Raw genomic sequence first — 21,841 nt, 5'->3', positions numbered from 1 at the left:
CTTAGCGAGGTCATGTGGTTTGAGTGTCTGCTCTTGAATTCCAGTGCCGACACCCCATTGCCTGTTCTCAAGGTGTTGCCTGAGTTGCCGCTTGCGGCGCGCACCATGGTAGTGGTCCTGCATGCACCATTCAGTGCTACTTGAACACCACAAAGCGATGCAACCCTGTATAGCCGAGAAGTAACACATCCTCACATCAGACCGCAGCAAAGTTCGAGAGATACTAAGCGGCATACTGTAAGCACTCCGGGACAAACCCAACATCAACATATGGAAAAACACACATCCTCCATCATAAACTGGTTCACGGTAATCCAGGAAAAAGCTTCTCACACATTCGTGATGTTTGATATTCTTCGAAGTAGTGGATTTTAATGCATCTATTTTTTTATATTTTAAACTCGGGTATTGAGCCAATAATAAAAGTGGAAAGGAAAAGGACATATGGAAACTGTCTGACTGAATATATAGTATCTAGTTACAGTGGTGGAGAGTTATTCTTAACTCGTTTCCATATTTCCTTTTCCTTTCTATTTCATTTATTGTATTGCATTTAAGGATTCCCCAAAGGCTGTTCGTCTGTCGAGGGGTTTCCTGTTTTCGTTTGAGTGATAAAATACGTGGGATGGGAAAATTGATAAAAAAAAAGAAGAGAAAAGCAGAAGAAAAATTATAGCGTCAAGATCAGGTCTTTGCAAGAGTATCGATGCTGGAAAGTATTTCTGAAAACCCACTTCGCCTAGCCTTTTCCTACGCTAAGCAGTTCGTGACAATTTCAGATCGTATAATTATAGATAAAACCATGGGATCATACGATGGCGCTGAAGCATGTGAACTGGTCGGTGCCTTCATCCTCAGCAAACCCGAACACCACTTCAGCAAGGGCTCGGTCGGTCACTACAGCGATGACTGTCTTGCTGTCCTTCGAAACGCCTCTGGCCACAGTGCGGACAGAGCAAGGAAAGGTGTCACCGACACCTTCAAAACTCCTTCAAAGCCCTAGGTCTAAAATCACTATAGGCGTCAAATTGAAGGCCGTTAACTTCCTAGACACCACAAGGAGCGTCGCTGCAGACACCTACCAACCGTACTGAAAGCACGACACCCCACTGTACGTCAACGTCCTCTACAATCACCCACCGCACCTCCTTAAAGAACATCCCAGCAGGTATCAACAACCGACTGGCAAGCCTCTCTTGCTCAGAAGCTTAGTTACATGACACAATTCCTATATACGCAGAGGCCTTCATCGCCAGTGGCCAACTGAGCACGCTAGAGTTCACACAGGAAAAGAGCAAGCAGAAGAAAAGGACGAGGAACGTGATAAACAAACAATGTATCACTCGTAGCGTTTTGCTACTCTGAGTTTTATCCACTGTGTGCAATCATCAGGCAGATGCACAGGCAGCTGCAGTTGCATAGTTTTACTGAGTATCTATGTACTAATGTTTGTAGGTATGGGTGAAGCATTGTAATGCTTATATTGCAATTCTTGATTTTGTACCTCCAGGCTCACCAACACTGAATGTTACGTCAACAACTACTAACATTACAGTAGAAATACAGCCAAGTCTAGCAAAATTGTGGAAACCTAAGCAATTCTGCATTACTATAGATGCAATACCAGTGATTGGACGCAATTGGACTTTAACGTTCAACACAAGGCATATTTGTGGTGATAAAGATATACAAACTTTCTCAGATCTCGAGGAGTTCACCACGTACTTAGTTACTTCATGGGTAATTAACACGCTTGGAGTCAGTGGTGCGAATACGATCATGAATATCTCAACTAAAACGAGCAGTGAGTGTAAATTTTAAAATTTGCTGTATACTTTATTTATAATGGGAATCAAAACAGCCATAAGCCTAACAATGGATCCAATGGGAATAATTTGTTGGGGATTGTGTGAGAAGTCAGAGATAAAAGAAAGTAAGAAAAAGCTCAGCACTTCATTGTATCCACTAACCCTTTATTGCGGTCTGGTACACGGGGGCTGCATGGTTGGATGCCTCGGCGTCGCTTGATATAGTGGAAAGGCGCTTGTTGACAGCTGCAGGGATGGTGTTGGTGATCCCAGGCGGGTGATTGGACTGCTTGCTGACGTAGACAAGCGGTCTGCGGTCTGAGATGATCTCGAAATGCAGGCATGAGAATACGTTCCACTTTGCAAATTTCACACATATCAAATGAACTGACCAAGTACTGAACTGCACTTTGCCTCAGCACTCCAATATCAATTTTTATTAATAAACACAATCCCTTGGCCTGTTGTTGGCTATGCCACTCTTCTCACGCCTGCCCGTCACCCAAAGATCCCCTAGCGATCTCACTGGCCCATTGTCCGCCAACTTCCTGGCGCCTCCACCCATCTGCTGTACACTGTCTCCCCATCACCTCTTTTCGCACTTTCATGCTCACGCCTGCCTGTTGCCCACCACCCTCCTGGCACTTCTACTATTGCGCCTTGGCCCGCGCCAGCTTTCTCCCCATACCTTACACTAGATTTAGCGCTAAATTTGTTTATGCTTGTGGCCATATGTGTTTATAAGCATACTGTTGGGTAGATCCGAGTACCAGTTGTCTGAGAGTAGATCACGTAGTCTCAGAGTTAAAACCAACCCTGAACGCCCTCTGCTGAGTCTGCTATGTACTAAGTTCTGTCTCTGACATTGAGCACTCTCTGCAGCTCGGGGATCAACGCATTTGTTTGGATTAGTATGGTCACATGATAGTGTTGAAAGCTAATGGCCCTGCAGTGATTCTTTGTTGGCTTTTGACCTAGCTTGAGCACAGTTTAGCTGTGCTCATCTTTCCCTCTTCGGTGCTGCCTAACCATGAACCTTCCAAGTTGGAAGGCTGTTGGTTTGCACACTGGAGATGTTTTAGAGCTGGGTGCCAGGATGTGTTCTCCGCTATTTTACAATGCTCTTACTTTCTACTATTTCTTTGACTTCCTATTATACTCTGTTTGTACCACAGTACCAAGTTCAGGTCCACAGTCTATGAACGCCTCCAGCAGTGATTCGGAGATTGTCTTCACTTGGAATCCACCAGCAGAAATTCATCAGAATGGTATTATTACACACTATAAGATTGCAGTCACTTCTAGAGCGGAAAGCGATATCAAGGAGGATAATGTAGTTTTTGGTAATGTCACAACCAGCAAGCTGATTAATCTTCAGCCGCACACCAATTACACAATCTCAGTATCTGCAGCCACATCAGAAGGGTTTGGTCCTGCTAAGTCAATTTCCGTCGCAACACGTGAAGCGTGTAAGTGAACACATGTCATGGTGTGGAAAGGTCGTTTGCTATGGTGTGTTAAGGTCGTTTGCTATGGTGTGTTAAGGTCGTTTGCTATGGTGTGGTAAGGTGTGGTAAGGTCGTTTGCTATGGTATGGTATGGTATGGTATGGTATGGTAAGGTCGTTTGCTATGGTGCGTTATGGTATGGTATGTCATGGTATTGTGTAGTAGTAGTAGTAGAATTTATTATTTTACTAGGGAACTCCCAACAGGCGTTGCCTTTTTACTGGGAACCCTAGGAATGACTTGGTGCTTGTGAGAAATGCAGAAAGGGGCTTAGCTTGACGACATCCAGGTGGAAGCATGTTCCATCTGTCTGCTGCCAAAAATGAAATAGCATTCAGGCCGTAACGAGACGTAGCTCTGGGTAGGTTCAGAGCAGCTGAAGCTTGACCGCGGGTAGCAGCATTTGTGCGGCATGATGCAGAGCGGGGGGTAAATATCGTGCTTAAAAGAGGACTGGTGCAACGAGATAGACACCTAAAAACAAACACAAACAGCTTCAAGTTTACACGGCGAGAGAAAGTATACAGGTTATATTTGGCGAGAATGAAATCGATAGAAGTATACTGATCATGGCCAAACACTCGCCTTAGGCACCTATTGCTGGTTGACTCAAGTTTGCTTCTGAGTTTAGCAGACAAGCAGTGAACATAACATATGCTGGCATAGTCCAAGGTACTCTGGACAATTGTCAGGTAAAACATGCGGCGGCCGGTCATGGAGACATCGCGGCGCCCGTGGCGGAATGAGGCAACCTTGCACTGTGCCTTTGCGCACGCACGCTCAACCTGCTGCTCGAAGCTGAGCGACGAGTCCAATAGGAGGCCAAGGTACAGAACATGGCTGGACTCGGAGAAGTAACGGTGCCTTTGCAGGTGATGCTGGGGATCACGTCCAGTTACGCAGTAGGTCGTCTGAGCAGCAGTAGCTGAGACCTTTTGGGATTCAGCACCAGTCCTCGCTCCCTGAGGAAGTCCTCCAGATTCAAGAGATCTGTCTGCAGCATTCTAAGCACGGTTGAAGCCTTGCGACCAATGACGTAGAACGCGATGTCGTCCGCAAACAGGAGAGCACGGCAATGTTGAAATTTCTGAGGGGTACGCCGGATATAAATGCAGAAAAGTAAGGGGCCTAACACGGAGCCTTGTGGTACACCACGTGAGCAGGGCTCTGTACTGCCTCGGGCATCGCCGACAACGACCTGCTGGGTTCTCCCAGTAAGGTAGTCTGCGAACCAACGCAATGCCACACCTCCGACGCCAACTGAAGCCAGTTCCTGCACGAGCTTGCTATGCTGAACGCGGTCGAAGGCCTTGCTCATGTCCACAAACATGGCTCCACACAGCTGCTTCTTGTCCAAGGCCAACTGCCAGTCGTTTATTGCATACGCCAAAAGGTCTTCACAGCTGTGATTGCGCCTGTAAGCAAACTGCTCCTCTGGTAGTGCACCGAGTTCCGGATGATTGTCGAAGAATGCTACAAGTTATCGGTGTACTACCTTCTCAAGCACTTTGGATATCACCGGCAAAAGTGACACTGGTCGGTAGTCGGAGCCAATAGTTGCGTCGCCAGCTTTGAAGAGTGGGCACACATGTGCATGCTTTTAAAAAACTACTTGGAACTTGGCCTGTATGCAGAGACTTATTGATGATAGCGGTGAGTGGGCCAGCGATGTCTGTGCGGCATCCTTTGAGGAGACATGGTGGTATTTCATCGGAACATTGTGCTTTGTGGCTGTTCAATCACTTCAAGACATCTTCAACATACTCTACTGTGACTGGTGTAAACTCGTTGAGAGTGGGAATGTCGACTGGTGGGCTGGGTAGAACAAGTTCAAACGGTCTTGCAGGATCACAAACTACGGTTGCAAATGTGGCTGTCAGGTCGGATATAGTCGCCTTAGGTAGTGATTTGACTTTTTCTCGTCCAGCAAGCTTGTTCAGGATTTGCCACTGGGCTCTGGGGTTGCGTTTGTGGGTGTTGAAGGCCTTCACGCAGTATTCTGTTTTGAGTTTCTTATTCAAGAGGGTTCCCTCGCGCCGTGCTGCCCGGTACTGCTGGAGGAGGGGGCCGTCGGTTGGGTTCCTTCGTAATTTCCTGTGCAAGTTTATTCGAAGCTGAAGAAGCCTTATCAAGTGTGGCGTAAGGCCACCCTTTCTTTTTTCGTTGTTTAACGTCCGCGCCCGCGTACCTTTTTGCCTCCGACCGGAAAAAAAACAAGAAAGTAGTAGTACCAATAATATGCGAAGTTGTAAATACATGATTGTGTAGTTTCACAGTGTGCCGATCATGACCTTAAACTTATAATCTTGCCTCCCGGGCATGCCTTTGTCTTGTGTTCTTTTTCCTTTTTTGTTGGCTTTTAAATATCGTACGGTGTGTGTCCTAGTAAAAATCCAGATGTAATGAATTCATGACATGCTAACTCCATGCTATGTACCTGTTTTGTTGGATTCATCAGGCATGTGCTCCAATGTACCATCAAAGAGTGTTGTTCTATGCCTGCAAGTGCCGTTAGACCCAGATATATTGTATATATCACATGCTTTACTGTTCAAAATGTTTGATTGGGGTTTCCAGTTTTTGGAACGGGCTTTTGTTTTTTTCCGCCCTCCCACGTACCTTTTCGCGAAAAAAAGGACGTTAAACAATGAATTAACAAAGGGTGGCCTAACCCATGGTTGCCGACGAGGCCTGCCAAATCCAGACCCCTTGAGCTGAGTGATCGGGGCATTTCTGTCCAGAACATGTCTCAAACACTTCGAAAAAAGTGCTTCACTTGACCGTCCAGGCTGGTGGGCGACTCCGAAATTCTGAAACTTTCACTGATTTCCTGGCCACATTGGTCAAAATCCATAGAATGGGGTGCAGGCTTCCGAATCAGCCTGTGAGTGTGCGCAGGAATAGGCCTGGAGTCGTTGGCTGGAGGACATCAGTATTGAAGTCGCCTAGGATTAATGCATTCGGAGTTTGAAGGGGGGGGGGGGGTGTTATGGTATGGTATGGTATGGTATGTCGTGTTATAGTATAGTAAGGTATGTCATGGTAATAAATAATAACAAGAGAGCTTGGAAGCTCAGGGCCCTACGCTATGCTTTTTTGCCTTGATGACCTAGACAAAAAAAGCATAGGGATGTTATAAATTCTTAAAAAAATTCCTTTTTTTTAAGACATAACCTGGGATTCGAACCCGCACTATCACGCGCCCTGCATGCATCCCCGATACACTTCGCATACATACTAAGTTGCTTCACGTTATGCATCTTGCATTTGAAAGCCCTATTTGAATATGCATTGTGGCCAGCCGTCTTTGATGGTACGGTACGGGATAGGTACGGGACAGGTACGATCGAGGGTAATACGACACCGTCTACCGCCTTGATGACGGCAAAAAAAGCAAAAAAGCATAGAGATGTTATACATTTTTCAATTCTCCTATTTTTTCAGGCATATCCTGGGATTAGAACCCGCACTATCGCCCTACATGCATTCCCCCATACACTTCGCATTCATACCCATTCTTCCAAGTTGCTTCTCGTTGTGATCTTGCGTTTGAAAGCCCTTTTTGAATATTGCGGCCAGCTGTATGTGGCCAGCTAGCTGTGTTTGATGGTACGGTACGGTACGGGACAGATACGGGATAGCGCCAGGCGTGACACAAACACACAAACAAACAAACAAACACACAAATACCAAATTAAAGCTGTGCGGACCCTGGCTAGCGCCAGACGTAACTGAAGTAACGTCTTCTGCATAGCTACGGGAATAAATTAATGCTATGGTATGGTATGGTGAGTCATGGTATGGTATGGTATGTCATGCCAATAAAATAATAAGTTAATGCTATGTTATGGTATGATGTGTCATGGTATGGTATGTCATGTTATGGTGTGTTATGTGTATGGCCATTTATGGTATGGTAGGGTATGGTATGGCTTGTTATATGCATGGTATGGCGTTTTACTAATATGTAATACCCAATCACCTGACCATCGGCTTTGGCAAGATAGTTTATGAACGTAACGTTCGACAAAACAGAGAAGAAGACACAAACAAAAAAGGAAGCGAATATATAATGAAAGTAATCCTCAACAAACCTATTGGAATCATATCCAATTTTGCGAGATGTGTGCGAAGGAAGCATGGGAAGTAGGAAGGGAGCTAGGAAAGGAATTATGGTCACTATGAATTTAGGACTAGATGCTGTCATGCACATAGCAGAACCACTGCTCATATTATTTCAAAGCAAAACCAGATGTGTAAACCCGCCTCGGCCTTTTTCCGGCAAAGGAGAAAGACTAAAAGAAGAAAAACTGCCAGTGAGAGGCATCGCCTGGGTTCGTGTTCGCATTTTGTTGAAGACCAGTTTCTATTAGAAGGCTTTGCGGGAGACTGGCTTCTGGTGTAGAGAATATGTCAAAGAGGATAGCACCTCATGTGATGAATTTGTGCATGAGACCACCTCATTGGAGGATAAATTGCTCATTGTGCAGTCAATGTGAGCAAGAGAACCGCTCCTCGCGTAGTGAAACCGTGGATCAGCTCGTAGTGTTGTGGTAATCTTATTCTTGTGAAATTGTGTCATTTGTCAAACTTTATTGGACTTTTAACCTTTTTTCAATTCATCACTTTAGTTCCGTATTTCCACTGATGATCGGAGATTGAAAATCGATTCTGGAAGCGCGCAATTTCAAACCTCTAACAAATTGTCATGTTGCGTGGTGATGTCTGCGGCATTCATACAATGTCATTTCATAGCTAATAGAGAGGTTCCGCACAACGTAAAGTTGAGCAACTTTACGTTAGTGGGCGGGAAAAACCCGTGAATTCGCGAGTTTGCACTCCACTTACGGAAAGTTGACTACGGAGAGTACGTAGATAGGGCTCTGATAACGTAGCTGGTCCGTAAGTGGATTGGGGTACAAATTTATGACTCTCTCCCCAGGTCGATCTGGTCGTACACTGCCGCGTTCGGAGTTGTCAAGGGCAGCTACGTGATTTGAAAACTCCGTATGGCGGAACCCAGATGCGCATGCAGTTTACGTAAGACTTTCCGTAGATCGACTACGTTTTTTACTAACGTAATTACGTTATGCGGAACCTCTCTATTATTAAAAATTATGAAATAGAAGTGACAAACCTCTAATATGGTGGATTAAGAGTCAATGTCTGTAACGACCAAACATCGCCCGAAGTGGCCAAATTTCCGATTTCACTACAAGTTGGCTCCTGTTATCCCTGAGTGAACCTTGTTCGCCCACTATGACAGTTTGTTCCAGAGAGGTTCCTTGGATATTGTGCAAAATACGAAAATCGGCTAAAATACGAACTGACACAAGGTACAATAGCGAGGGGTCACTGCTGCTCACAACAACGGTGCGCAGCCAAACCAACTATGTTCGCATGTCTATCCAAGCACCTCGTAATATTTAGCCATCCAACTTTCGATTGACGACTTGCTGAGTACCTCGAATCGATGAATTCAGCCTCTCCAATGGCGGCCATTACGAAGGCCATCTTCAAGGACCAGTAGCAACGTGGTTACGTCCTCAAGTTGGGGGTAGACGACCATAGTCTGCTGCAACATGTCCCCAAGCACCAACAGGTGGTCTTGAATAGCGTTATCGACTAAAATCACTTGGGGAAACAATCAAATTTCGAACTCTCCGCCATGACGAGAAAGAAGAAGCACTCCACAACAACAAATACGCAAGGACTGCAACAGTAGTGCCAGATGGCCCAGATCTGGCCAGAACGATCTTTTGTTCTGGGCAGCTAGTGTACGTGAGTTTCACATGCGTGCCACGCTCCCATGAAAAAATTCAAAATTTCTCTCAAGTTGCTATGAGCCCATGTACTTCCCGTGAATGCGCGGTTATATCATGGATTTTCAGGTACCGGAGGGCCGCAGCTACGCCCCAAAGAGAACCTTTTTCAATTCTTGACTTTCCAACTGCAATGCACACCTGAAATACTCGAGTGCCCAACTGCTACTTAGTGATTTTCTACTTGCACGATCGATGCATCGATGCACGCGTGAGCCTCGCTAGCACCTGCTGCTCCTTTTATTTTATATACAAAGAACACAAACTCTGCTCGAGACAAAACATAATACTAAGAAAGATAACAAAGTTGCATGCAGGGAGAACGAAGAAACGCCTAGAAAACAGAAGTTGAGGGTTGACAGAACAAACAACTATTGACTCGGGGCTGACAACTACAGTATCCACTAGCACAGCTGTGTAGGTGGGGTGTTGTGGACTCCTCCGGCCAAAGGGCTCGGTCATGCCTGTTTGTCTATAGGAGATACCAGTCCATCAAGATCAACACAACCCAGCTAAGTGATGACCTAGTCGCTCTGGATCACTACCTAGACTTGGTCTGCTACCCGTCCAAGACTCAGTTTGTCCTGCTCCGGCGACTGGGCACAGACTTGCCACCTGGCACCGCAGTTAACTGCTGGGGCATTTCCATAGTCCCATCTGCTTCCGCTCCATACTTAGGTATACTGGTTGATGGACATCTGTCTTTCTCAAACCAATTGGATGCAGTATGTGCAAAATAATGTCAATAGGAGGGTCGGAGCATTAGGAGGGTCGGAGCATTAAATGCTCCGACCCTCCGAATACTGATATTCTGTTTTCCATGGACAAATATCCATGCAAAGCAGACTATCAGTATTTTTGGCAAACCACTTTTCTATTTATACTTTATAGACGAGAGAGCTTGGAAGCTCAGGGCCCTACGCTATGACAAAAAAAGCATAGGGATGTTATAAATTCTTTTAAAAATTCCTTTTTTTAAACATAACCTGGGATTCGAACCCGCACTATCGCGCGCCCTGCATGCATCCCCCGATACACTTCGCATACATACTAATTCTTCCAAGTTGCTTCACATTATGATCTTGCATTTGAAAGCCCTATTTGAATATGCATTGTGGCCAGCCGTCTTTGATGGTACGGTACGGTAGGGGATAGGTACGGGACAGGTACGATCGAGGGTAATACGACACCGTCTCCCGTACCGTACCGTACCATCAAACACAGCTGGCCACATACAGCTGCCCACAATATTCAAATAGGGCTTTCAAACGCAAGATCATAATGTGAAGCAACTTGGAAGAATGGGTATGAATGCGAAGTGTATGGGGGAATGCATGTAGGGCGATAGTGCGGGTTCGAATCCCAGGATATGCCTGAAAACAATAGGAGAATTGAAAAATTTATAACATCCCTATGCTTTTTTTGCCGTCAGATACGGGATAGCGCCAGGCGTGACACAAACAAACAAACAAACACACAAACAAACACACAAATACCAAATTAAAGCTGTGTAGACCCTGGCTAGCGCCAGACGTTACTGAAGTAACGTCTTCTGCATAGCTACGGGAATAATTCCACATTTGAGTTTGGCAGCACTGCATACATTCATTGCTTATCACAAACCTTGTAAAACAAGCAATTAGGGATTAATAGTGTTCCTTTCTGCTACTTCAACCGACAACGAATGGGCAAAATTGGACAAAAAAGGCTTTTCATGCGAGTTATGTTGGCGCCATAAGCCTGAGTTACCATATAAGCGCTTCTAATAGTTCTTATATTGAATGTAAGATACTTTTTCCTGTGTCCATTCAGCACCAACAGGAGGCCCTTCGATAGATTCCATTAGAGCAACTGGTAGCTCTTCAATCATGATCACATGGGTGTCACTGACACAGGAAGTACTGAGAGGTGTTCTTCAAGGCTATACTCTCCAATATATTGATACCACCAGCAGATTAAATGGAACGATTGAGGTGGGCTCTAAAGCTAACTCAGCTAATCTCACCCAGCTTCAGGCGTACACGAAGTACAATATATCAGTCAGGGCTAAAACTGGCGCAGGAGCAGGTCCATACGGAAAACCAGTGACTCAGAAAACCTATGAAAATGGTAAGTTTACTTCTTTGTCTATTTTGCATCTACCACTGCACACAGAACGAAATACGGGGTGTGTAGGCTTACTGCACAAGACCTTCTTGCCAAAGAAAACGTTTTGTGAAAACTCGCAACAGCAACAGCATCAGACAACTAGCTTCCGCAACAACAAGCAAAAAACAAACAGCAGCAGCAGCATACCTATGGAACAATAAGCAACTAAAGCATGTGCAACAGCTAGCCAGAGTCAGCCACACCTGCAACAGCTTACTCTTCGTAACAGTGGCCATACTGCCAGTGCATATGAAGCACAATCATATACTCAGAATCAGCAGCACCAGCATTTGTAGCAATGACGGTTTGACGTATGGCATTAACAGAACAGCAGGGTGGGTGGGTGGGCAAATTTCTGTCTGGCAAGAAGAAAAAGAAAGAACAGCACTCTGCGCTAGCACGCTTTTTCAGCAGCTGCTGTGCCCTCGCACCCATCGATGATCACGTGCAAAAATCTACAAAGAACATTATTTCTCGTTTATTTCCACGAGAAATGAACACATATCATTCTATGTCTGTATAGAAAGAAAATGTTTAGCTGCACGCTAAATTTCATACACAACAAGCATCATGCAATAGCTCTAAACTACACTAACACCTTATGCATGTTAATATCCACTGGTTTGAGGGAAAGACGCGAACGGGAAAATTCTGAAGAATAAATGACTGTCACCACCAGGATTTGAACCAGGGACCCTGGCTTGAGGCCAGCTATGCTATAACCACTGAGCTATGGTGTAGTCGTCATCCCAGGACAGACCGTTCAACATATTCTTGAGACTTCGTAACTCATACTTCCTGTGAATCCATACAGGCGGGTGGGGCGCAACCTTCTCTGTAACCCACACATTTCACATCATTAATGTTTGATATCGTCAGAACATTTTTCGACTAATTTATTAAAGAGAAAGACCAAGGAACTACAAGTTACGCTATGCTGTCCACTAACACCACCAGTTACTAAACAATCAGCTCATGCGATAACATTGCATGACACTGACCGATGGTACTGACGTTCTACAACTAACTGGCTAACAGCTCTAGCACATCTTGGATGCGCACTCCAACAGCCTTCCAACTTAGAAAGTTCTAAGTTATAGAAATAACATAAGGAGAGGAAGGTGAGCGCAACCAAGATAAGCACGAGCTGAAAGTCTCAGCTGTGAAGGACGTTGGCGGATGTTCATGCATGTCGATGACGATACTGGCAAGACCATTGGACAATACGGTCAAACCACGATTCAAGAACGTAAAGCAACATTCCACACAACTTGTGCGGCGCAAAAGATGCGCATGCAAGAGTGCGCAACCAAGATGTGCTATAGCTGTTAGCCAGTTAGTTGTAGAACGTCAGTACCGTCGGTCAGTGTCGTGCAATGTTATCGCATGAGCTGATTGTTTAGTACCTGGTGGTGTTAGTGGACAGTATCGCGTAACTTGTAGTTCCTTGGTCTTTCTCTTTTGTATAAATTAAACCTTGGCTCTCCATCTGAGTTAATTCATTATAATTATATAATCGTTTTATCACACATGTTAAATAACTAATATCTTTATAAACGTTCAAGTTCACAAATCTGTTGATCTCCGAGCTGCAGAGAGTGCTCAATATCATGCATGAACAGAGCTTAGAGCATAGCAAAAAATCATGGTTCGCTTGAGACTCAGTTAGATTGAGTTTTCCACATACATTGGAATGCCATCACCTTGCATAGGTCTTAGGCGCAGATGCAGCTCCTAAAGCTGTGCGAGGTGAGTAGTCAGCCCGCCAGCAAGGTGATCAAAGACCGAAAACCTATGCACTGCATCCATTTTTCACTCGTGGCAGGCCACAAGTTCCCATTATTTTAACTGTGGGTCGCTGCACGGGTAAAATCCTTCCGCTTCCAAGCAGGACTTGAACCTGGTACCCTCTGTTTGTCAATCAGTGTATTTTACTATCCCAGGATGCTCGCCTACTTTTCTAAAATTGCTCACGATTAATTGCTGCTACTGGTTTGCAATGTCATTCCGTCAATGCCTGATTTGTTTTAAGAAAAATGTTCCTGGTGAGTATGGGTGATGGTTTGAAGATGGTTTGAAAATTAACTTCCACCATAGAAGATACTTTTAAGCTTTGGACGCTAATCTTGTCATGGCTAATTTTCTTGTCGCCCACTCTTCAGTTCCAGCAACTGGTCCTAGCATACTGTCAGCCATTGCCCTATCCAGCTCATCTATCTATATTAACTGGTCAATACTAACACAACAAGAACTGAATGGTGTTCTAAAAGGTTATCAGGTAAAATACATAGATGCTGATGGCCAGAATAAAACTGTAGAATGTTCGGCTGGGATCATATCCACTACCCTAACTATGCTTGCAGTGTACACCTCCTACACAATTTCGGTTCGCGCTAAAACAAGTGTTGGATATGGTCCTTTTGGGAAAGTATCAACAGTGCTGACAAATGAGAATGGTAGGTAATTGTGCTAAATATACTGTACCTCCCACATTTGAGCATATCCCTGTTGTATTTTGGCCTTTTCTGTCAGAAGTTGAGGATCATGATTCACCAATTCGGCTGTGGCTAATAACAGGGATTCTGGATGATCTGTAGACTTTGAAATGTGAGGAGATGGTAGTCGTGTTGGATGGTGGACAACGTCTGTTATAAACTTCCTAAGCATAGTTCGTGCAGTGTTATTGCCACTAGCAACTGTGTGTTATTGTACTCTGCAGTGCCATCAACTGGTCCTAGTATACAGACCACAATGGCTTTGTCTAGCTCATCTATCTATGTCAGCTGGTCAACTCTAACACAAAAGGAACTGAATGGTGTTCTACAAGGTTACAAGGTGCAATACATAGATACTGCTGGTCAGACTAAAACTGTGGATTTGAGCGCCTCTGTAACATCCACCATCCTAAGTAACCTGTATTTCCTAACGGTCTACAACATCTCTGTTAAAGCGAAAACTGGGGCTGGATATGGTTCCTATGGATCCTACGCAGCACAAAGAACTGGGGAGGGCGGTGAGTTAATATTCAATCAGAATCCATACAACGTTGTGCTTTGCATATCACAATAATTATGTACTTGAATAATCCTTGAATAGTCAGCACTAGAACATAGCAGAATGCATGACTGCTGTCGTGATAAGCTTGACAGTTGTTAGTGTAGTATGATGCATGACTGCTGTCGTGATAAGCTTGATAGTTTTTAGTGTAGTATGATGCATGACTGTTGCAGCTTTTAGCACAGTAGGTGGTAGTATTGCCTTTTGCACAGGGTCGTGGGTAAGACTTAGTTCTTAACCTGTAATATAAATAGATGTGGTGAATGTCTTGTGATATGCTTACTAACTATTCTCCTATTCACCGATTGCTGCTATTTAAATGCCACAGTGTTTCTTCAGAGCGTGTAAATATAGTATGAGTGCATGTTCATTCCAATAATTACTATGCTTTATGCAGTTCCATCAGTTGGTCCTCGTATACAGTTCATGAAGGCTTTGTCTAGCTCATCTATCTACCTCAATTGGTCAACACTATCACCACAAGAACTCAATGGTCTTCTAATAGGTTATCAGGTGCAACTCACAGATACTGCTGGGCAGAATACCTTTGCTGATGTGAACGCTTCAGTGACTTCCATTACTTTCAGCTATCTATTTCCTCACTCAGTCTACCAATTATCAGTGAAAGGTATAACCAGTCCAGGATATGGACCGAATGGAGCTGTGGCCACACTACGAACATTGCAAGATGGTGAGCTTTGGAATCCTGCTAGGATACCTACTGCTGTGCGTTTATTTTCCTCCTTCAACACCGGGAATAAAAGGCATGTCAGCCATGATTTTACACAGCCACAAACTCGCATATTTTACTGAGAGTGAGTGGATAGGCTTTCAATAGACAAGCCACTCATCTCGTTGCGAATTTATGGTTCGATTTCGAACCATGGGCATTTTGTATGCATGTGGGCGCAGTCAAACCTTTGGTTCTCGGCCAAATCAGGTCCGAAGTCTCTTCGATGAAGTTTGAGTGAGCGACGAGCGATCGAACATTTTCAATTTTCTACGCTGCGTGCTGCGAGTCAGCAGTGAGTAAAAAAAGAGATTTTGCGAGCTTCACGACAGGCGGCACCAGGACCGGCACGGCGCGAAGTCACGGCAAGGTAAGCTTCTACTCGAAAAAAGTTCCGAGCTAGATTCAGTGAAATGGCTGCAGGAGACCGAGTTCATCTCACAACTGCAGCTGGACTCGCGTTGTGGCGGACAATGAGTTGTGCTCTTGGCGAGTTTGGGCTCATCGTATTTGTATCATCAAGAGCCTTCCAACGAGCCCAAGATCTTCAAAATCGGTGCTGTAGAACCAAAGTTATGTTGGAAATTGAGTGCGCATTTTCGTGACTGCCACAAATTCTGCGGAAGCAAAAAAGTTATTGACTCCAAAGGGTTAAAATCTGGTTTAGTTGGTGGACTCGATCGCATAACTTGTGCCCACAATTTCCATGTTACAATTTTTTTCTTCGCTCTCCATCTGAGTTCTTGTTGCAAAATTCATAAATAATTGAAGTGTCTTGAAGCTTCAACCATCCAAACAGGGATTTGGTGGGACCCCCATTCCCACAATGCTGCACATCGCAACTATTCATGATGCTTGACATTTCGATGATTGGCCTGCGCCACCATCAGCAACAATGCCATTGAAAAAGCCCAACAGGATCAGTATTATTGGGTCCGAACAAGAGGCATTTATTGTTCACTAGGACAACGGGAACAGGTAGGATGGTGGAACGACATTTATTAGAGACGGGATGACTAAGACCAGGAGGAGACGAAACGACTACATGGTGATTATTGAAGAGAGCGAGTTGAAGAGAGCGTATTGAAGAGAGAGAGAGTTGAAGAGAGAGCGACGCAATATAAAGGGCCTGGGTAGCTATGGCAAACATGGACGCGCAAGTAGCTACCCAGGCCAAATGAATAATGCATGAACTAATGAATTATATGAATTAATATATTGTAATTACTTGTGGGCCTAACATACCACCCCTCCATGAAAAAAGAATCCCGTGTCCTCGCGGAGAAAAAAAGAAAGAAAAAAGAGAGAAAAAGACGTTATTTCTGCATTGAATAGTGATTGATTTTCCGCGCCGATTTTCCGACGCTGCATGCATGTCCAATGCCCGTCAACAGTACTTCACACTTTTCTCTTTCCCGCGTTATCACCTTGGCTATGCCAGTTTTGTATGTGGAAAACCCCTATATAATAGCAGTTTGGTCTATATTTTTAATCATTCAACATCTACCTTCACTGATGAGCTATGTATTAGCGAAACAGCTGTCTCAAGGAGTTTATCAATATCGTCTACGGAAGTGTCCTCGCAATGGTGATGGTTGTGTGCAGGAGGGTCTAGTCGGCTAAAGAGCGCAGTTTAAAGGGGAAGTGCATCGATTTTTCAAGTAGGGCTCAGATGAAAGACAATTGGATATCGGTTCCGATGGTATATTTCTCGCTTGCGTACGGCAAGGGAAACTTGCCATATCGCCGATTTCCTGATCCCGTTTCCATGGCGACTACAGGTGATGACGCACATTCTGCTTAGCTCCGTGAGAGAGAAGGTCGATCACTGCAGAATTGTGTCATTTTCAGTTGTCTTCTTGTATTCACGAAGTGAAAGAAGTACTGTGTTCAATGCTGTTAGTGCCGTGAACTGTTTATTAGTAGTCCTCTCCGTTGTGTACTGGGACGTGACACCGACAGGGGAAAGCTGGAGTGCGGAGACGTTAGCTGGCAAGCGAAAATCGTGACGAACCAAGTGCTGAAATCTTGGTTGGGACAAATCAAACATTCAGCATTTACCTTAACCAAGGACCATGCCGTTTGCTCTTTCCACTTCCTGAAGATGGATGCGCTGCCTGCTGGAGACTCTCCTATCTCTCGTAACATCTTCTGAAGCCAGGTGAGACGACGAGTAGCGGAGATTAGCGAACGAAATAATGTCGTATGTTTTGAAATTTGTGCTGAACATTTCTCAGGAGAGATGGCGAATACCAAGCATCTTCTCCTAGTCTAGAGAAACCAATTCGTAGGCTACATTCCGCCTAGGGAAATGGCTGGGGAGGACACACTTGGAGGAGAACGAAGTAAGTGATCTTGTTTATGTTGTTCTTTGGTATTGGCTATTGCAATCTTATGTTTGACGAACATACGGCATGGTGCATAGTTGGTCGTGGAGTGCCTGCATGTGCATGTATAAGTGTGTGCTGATAAACACTTCCTATGCAAGAATCTGACACTCATGCGCTCTTTCTTTCTTGCAGTATGTGCGCACGTGTGTGTGTGTGTGTGTGTGTGTGAGAGAGAGAGAGAGAGAGAGAGAGAGAGAGAGAGAGAGGGAGAGAGAAAGAGAGAGAGGGAGAGAGTGTGTGCAGGAGCAGCGTGGAGCATGCCAGAGTGATCGCTGTGGCCGTTGCTTTCTTAGCTGTGGCGTTCTTGCCCGTCACAAGTGTGTGGCTCAGCCCCCAACGACAGTGGGGCCGTGTTGTGGTGCATACTGTGTGTCCTGCGACCCCTGCATCCGTTCAGTCCAGGGCAGGAATAGACACCGCTGCTGAAGCTCTCCCCGGCCGTACGTCAGTCTCGTGGCAGATGATCCGAACTCTCATTTTGTGTATGTGTGTGTGTGTGTGTGTGTGTGGTGTATGTATATGTATGTGTGTTGCTCCCTACGTAGCCGGACAAAATCTTGTTTTTGTGTCCCGGGCGCCATGGGGCGGCGTTCTCCCATTCTCTCTCCACTGCCCCTCCGGGCCCACGTGGCTGTGACTCAACAGGGCAGGGCAAGTGTGTGTATGGCGCATGGTGTGTGCTGGCATGTCTGTATAAATATGTTGGAGAGGAATTTGTTCACCCACAACGTTGACGGAAAACCATGCTAGGTGTTGCTGGAATGTATGGAGTCTGCGAGCACTTACAATAACTTACGTCATGTCACAACAAAGAACGGTGCAGTGTTTGACCCTCATGTAAACAGTCATGATGGTCATGGTACCTCACCTAAGCTACCCATGAAGCTAGAAAGAACATCAGGTCAACAGAATTGTACCAGAGGAAAGCATCTATTGCCCGAACTTCTTCATATGAAATGAACAATACCCTTCTCCATAGAGACAACATGCAGATGAAGTGTATGGACAAATAATATATAAATAGGCCATTCATTGAGGGCATGGAATGATCTCTACGTGTAGATTGGATAGACACATGCACGTCTGCAAGGAAAGCATTTGTTCATGGGTTAGTTCATGGGCTGATTGAGTTCACATGGACTAAGTTCATATATGCCATCTCTCCTGAGATATGATCAGCAAAATTTCAAAACATACGACATTATTTCGTTCGCTAATCTCCGCTACTCGTCGTCTCACCTGGCTTCAGAAGATGTTACGAGAGATAGGAGAGTCTCCAGGAGGCAGCGCATCCATCTTCAGGAAGTGGAAAGAGCAAACGGCATGGTCCTTGGTTGAGGTAAATGCTGAATGTTTGATTTGTCCCAACCAAGATTTCAGCACTTGGTTCGTCACTATTTTCGCTTGCCAGCTAACGTCTCCGCACTCCAGCTTTCCCCTGTCGGTGTCACGTCCCAGTACACAACGGATAGGACTACTAATAAACAGTTCACGGCACTAACAGCATTGAACACAGTACTTCTTTCACTTCGTGAATACAAGAAGACAACTGAAAATGACACAATTCTGCAGTGATCGACCTTCTCTCTCACGGAGCTAAGCAGAATGTGCGTCATCACCTGCAGTCGCCATGGAAACGGGATCAGGAAATCGGCGATATGGCAAGTTTCCCTTGCCGTACGCGCAAGCGAGAAATACCATCGGAACCGATATCCAATTGTCTTTCATCTGAGCCCTACTTGAAAAATCGATGCACTTCCCCTTTAATGGTGGAGGTGACTCAACAGTACAAGTACATGTACAAGTAGATGCACCAGGAAGTCGTAAGTTTACGACTCCCTTGATAACATGTCCAGTCCACTACGAGTACAAGCAGTGACGGTCGTAGCTAGGTCCGACAGTGCGTTGACCCTGTTGAACTTTTGCTACTACAGTACAACGCCCTCTACAAAAATTCCCCTGTTAAAAAAAAATCCCCTGTTATTTTGCACAGAACCATCATATACATTAGCAGCATATGTGAGCATAATGCGGCATAATGTGATAACTGTGAAAAGAAGAAGGATCAAATGTTACGAGTCATGACTAACTGTCCACCATGCAACGTAACCAGATCTTACACAGTCAGCGAGTGCGTCAAAGTGGCACAAAACTGACAAGGAGTACTGAGACATTCGGCGGCCTGTTGCGACAAGTTGGAAGGTTGTTGTTTGCGCCTTGGACAAGTGTTGGAGCTAGGTGTCAGGTCGCCGAATATCTGAGTACTCCTTGTGAGCTTTGTGCCATTTTGTCGCACTCGCTGACTGTATAAGATCTGGTTACGTTGGTGGACAGTTAGTCATAACTCGTAACATTTTGTCCTCTTTTTTTCACCATACTTTTAATTGGCTCACCATCCGAGTTAAATTCAATGGACCAATGGATTTATCAGAATTATCATTGAGGGATTGAGAGACTTCATAGTTTCAATTGGAATCGTTTCACCCAATTTCCTGCCGGTAGCTTCACTAGACAACTTTCCGACGGAAAACGCATTCATGCAAATCGGGTCAATCACCGACTTTTAAAGGAATTATAAGCACTATTAAAATTTAAAAAAAGCAAGGACCATTGAGCTATGATCAGGCCTTGACGGATTATGCTAATATTTTCGTGAAATTATGCTTTTCGCATTGCTTAACCCTTTGCATGCTGAGCCCCTTTTCATTGCAGAATTATGCTATTTTTATGCTAAAAGTTATCATATTGTAACTCGGATGGTGAGCCAATTAAATAATTGTGAAAATCCCCTCTTGGACCTTTCCGAACATGAGCCATCCAAGTCGGAAGGTTGTTGGTTTGCGCCTTGGAGAAGTGTTGCAGCTAAGTGTCAGGTCGCCGAATGTCTCAGTACTCCCTACTCAGTACTCAGTACTCATAACTCGTAACATTTTGTCCTTTCACTCCTATGAATTAGTTTGCCTTTTCCCCTCCCCTACATTCACCTGAAATGAACGGCTCATTTGCTTTGCTGATTCTTGATACGCGCACACATGCTTGCTGTATTGGCATTCTGCCTGCAGTGCCATCAAATGGTCCTAGTATTGAGACTACAATGGCTTTGTCTAGCTCATCTATCTATGTCAACTGGTCAGTAGTAACACAACAAGAGCTCAATGGTGTTCTACAAGGTTATCAGGTGCTATACATAGATACTGATGGTCAGAACAAGTCGATAGAAGTGAATGCTACAGTTACCTCAGCCGTTCTGACTAACCTCACTGCAGACACAGTGTACGACGTCTCTGTGAAGGCTAGAACTGTACCTGGGTATGGTCCATTTGGAGGAACAGCACTACAAAATACCAACGAAGCTGGTAAGTTGTAGGTACATGTCTAAGGATCTGCCTTGGATGCGATTTAGTGCTAACTCTATACACTAACAAAAAGGAAGTATGATTGAGAAAGATGTCCTTGGTTGGAAGACAGTTGACTGAGCGAATGAAAGTGGCAACCTTCTTGCGACGTGTGATAAAATGTTTGGTTTCTTTTATACAAGGTTATCTAGTGTTTTTCATTCAAAACTGAGGAATTGTGCCATTGCTCTTTGCATGCGAGTTCGCGCTTTCCCTGCCGAATTCAATAATTATTCAAACTATACTGCTGTCCATATACATGTAGGTAATTCACACGACGGGAAATCAACGTGTTACAGAAAAATCACCTCGGAGAATTTCCCGCACACGACCGAAACTTGTCCTCACGTTTCCCTTCCTGCTGCCACATGACACATGTGGATATGGCGGTCGTGTGAATTGCCTAATAAGCTATGCTGTGTTCAAAACTGGCGTGTGTACATGGCACGTTTGCGGCTCAGGCGTGCACAACAGGAAACAATTCGACATCATATTATAGGGCATGTGATGCAGGCAGGCATTAGTGGGATGGTCTCAGACCATGATTGAGAAACAGAGGGTACCAGGTTCAAGTCCTGCTTGGAAGCGGAAGGAATTTTACCAGCCGTGCTGCGACCCACAGTTAATTGGGAACTCGTGGCCTGGCACAAGGGAAACATGGATGCAGTGAATGGGATTTTCGGTCTTTGATCACTTTGTCGTGGGTCTGATCTACTCACCTCCCACCGCTTAGGAGCTGCATCTGCGCCTTGATCCAAGAGGGTGGTGGCGTTTCTGCGGATGCGGAAAACTGGGCCTTTGGCTGAGTCTCACGCGAACCGTGAATTTTTTACGCCTATTTTTTTACTAATTTGTTGACCCCGCCAGTCAAAGTGACTCGGATCTGGGAAATATGAAATATAGTTTGAACGTTTCCATCTAGCTGGCCTGCATGACGCCAAAAGAGGCAGTAAAATACACACAAATGCGTGGTTTCACCAGTA

The 21,841-nt window shown here is 44.9% G+C and overlaps 1 protein-coding gene across 1 annotated transcript in view; it reads left to right on the top strand.

Annotated features, from left to right (window-relative positions):
• The window catches only part of LOC135828304 (protein sidekick-1-like), a 260,914-nt gene that overhangs the window by 152,440 nt on the left and 86,633 nt on the right, over nt 1-21,841 (top strand). Inside the window, exons 11-17 of the mRNA XM_065340752.1 lie at nt 1,511-1,804; nt 2,984-3,277; nt 10,951-11,247; nt 13,449-13,742; nt 14,006-14,299; nt 14,741-15,034; nt 20,526-20,819. Coding sequence (XP_065196824.1) covers nt 1,511-1,804; nt 2,984-3,277; nt 10,951-11,247; nt 13,449-13,742; nt 14,006-14,299; nt 14,741-15,034; nt 20,526-20,819 — 2,061 coding nt within the window. The remainder of the gene's footprint in view (nt 1-1,510; nt 1,805-2,983; nt 3,278-10,950; nt 11,248-13,448; nt 13,743-14,005; nt 14,300-14,740; nt 15,035-20,525; nt 20,820-21,841) is intronic.

Source organism: Sycon ciliatum, chromosome 12, assembly GCF_964019385.1.
Source record: "Sycon ciliatum chromosome 12, ocSycCili1.1, whole genome shotgun sequence".
Taxonomy (NCBI): domain Eukaryota; kingdom Metazoa; phylum Porifera; class Calcarea; order Leucosolenida; family Sycettidae; genus Sycon; species Sycon ciliatum.
This window is presented reverse-complemented; position numbering and strand designations above follow the sequence as displayed.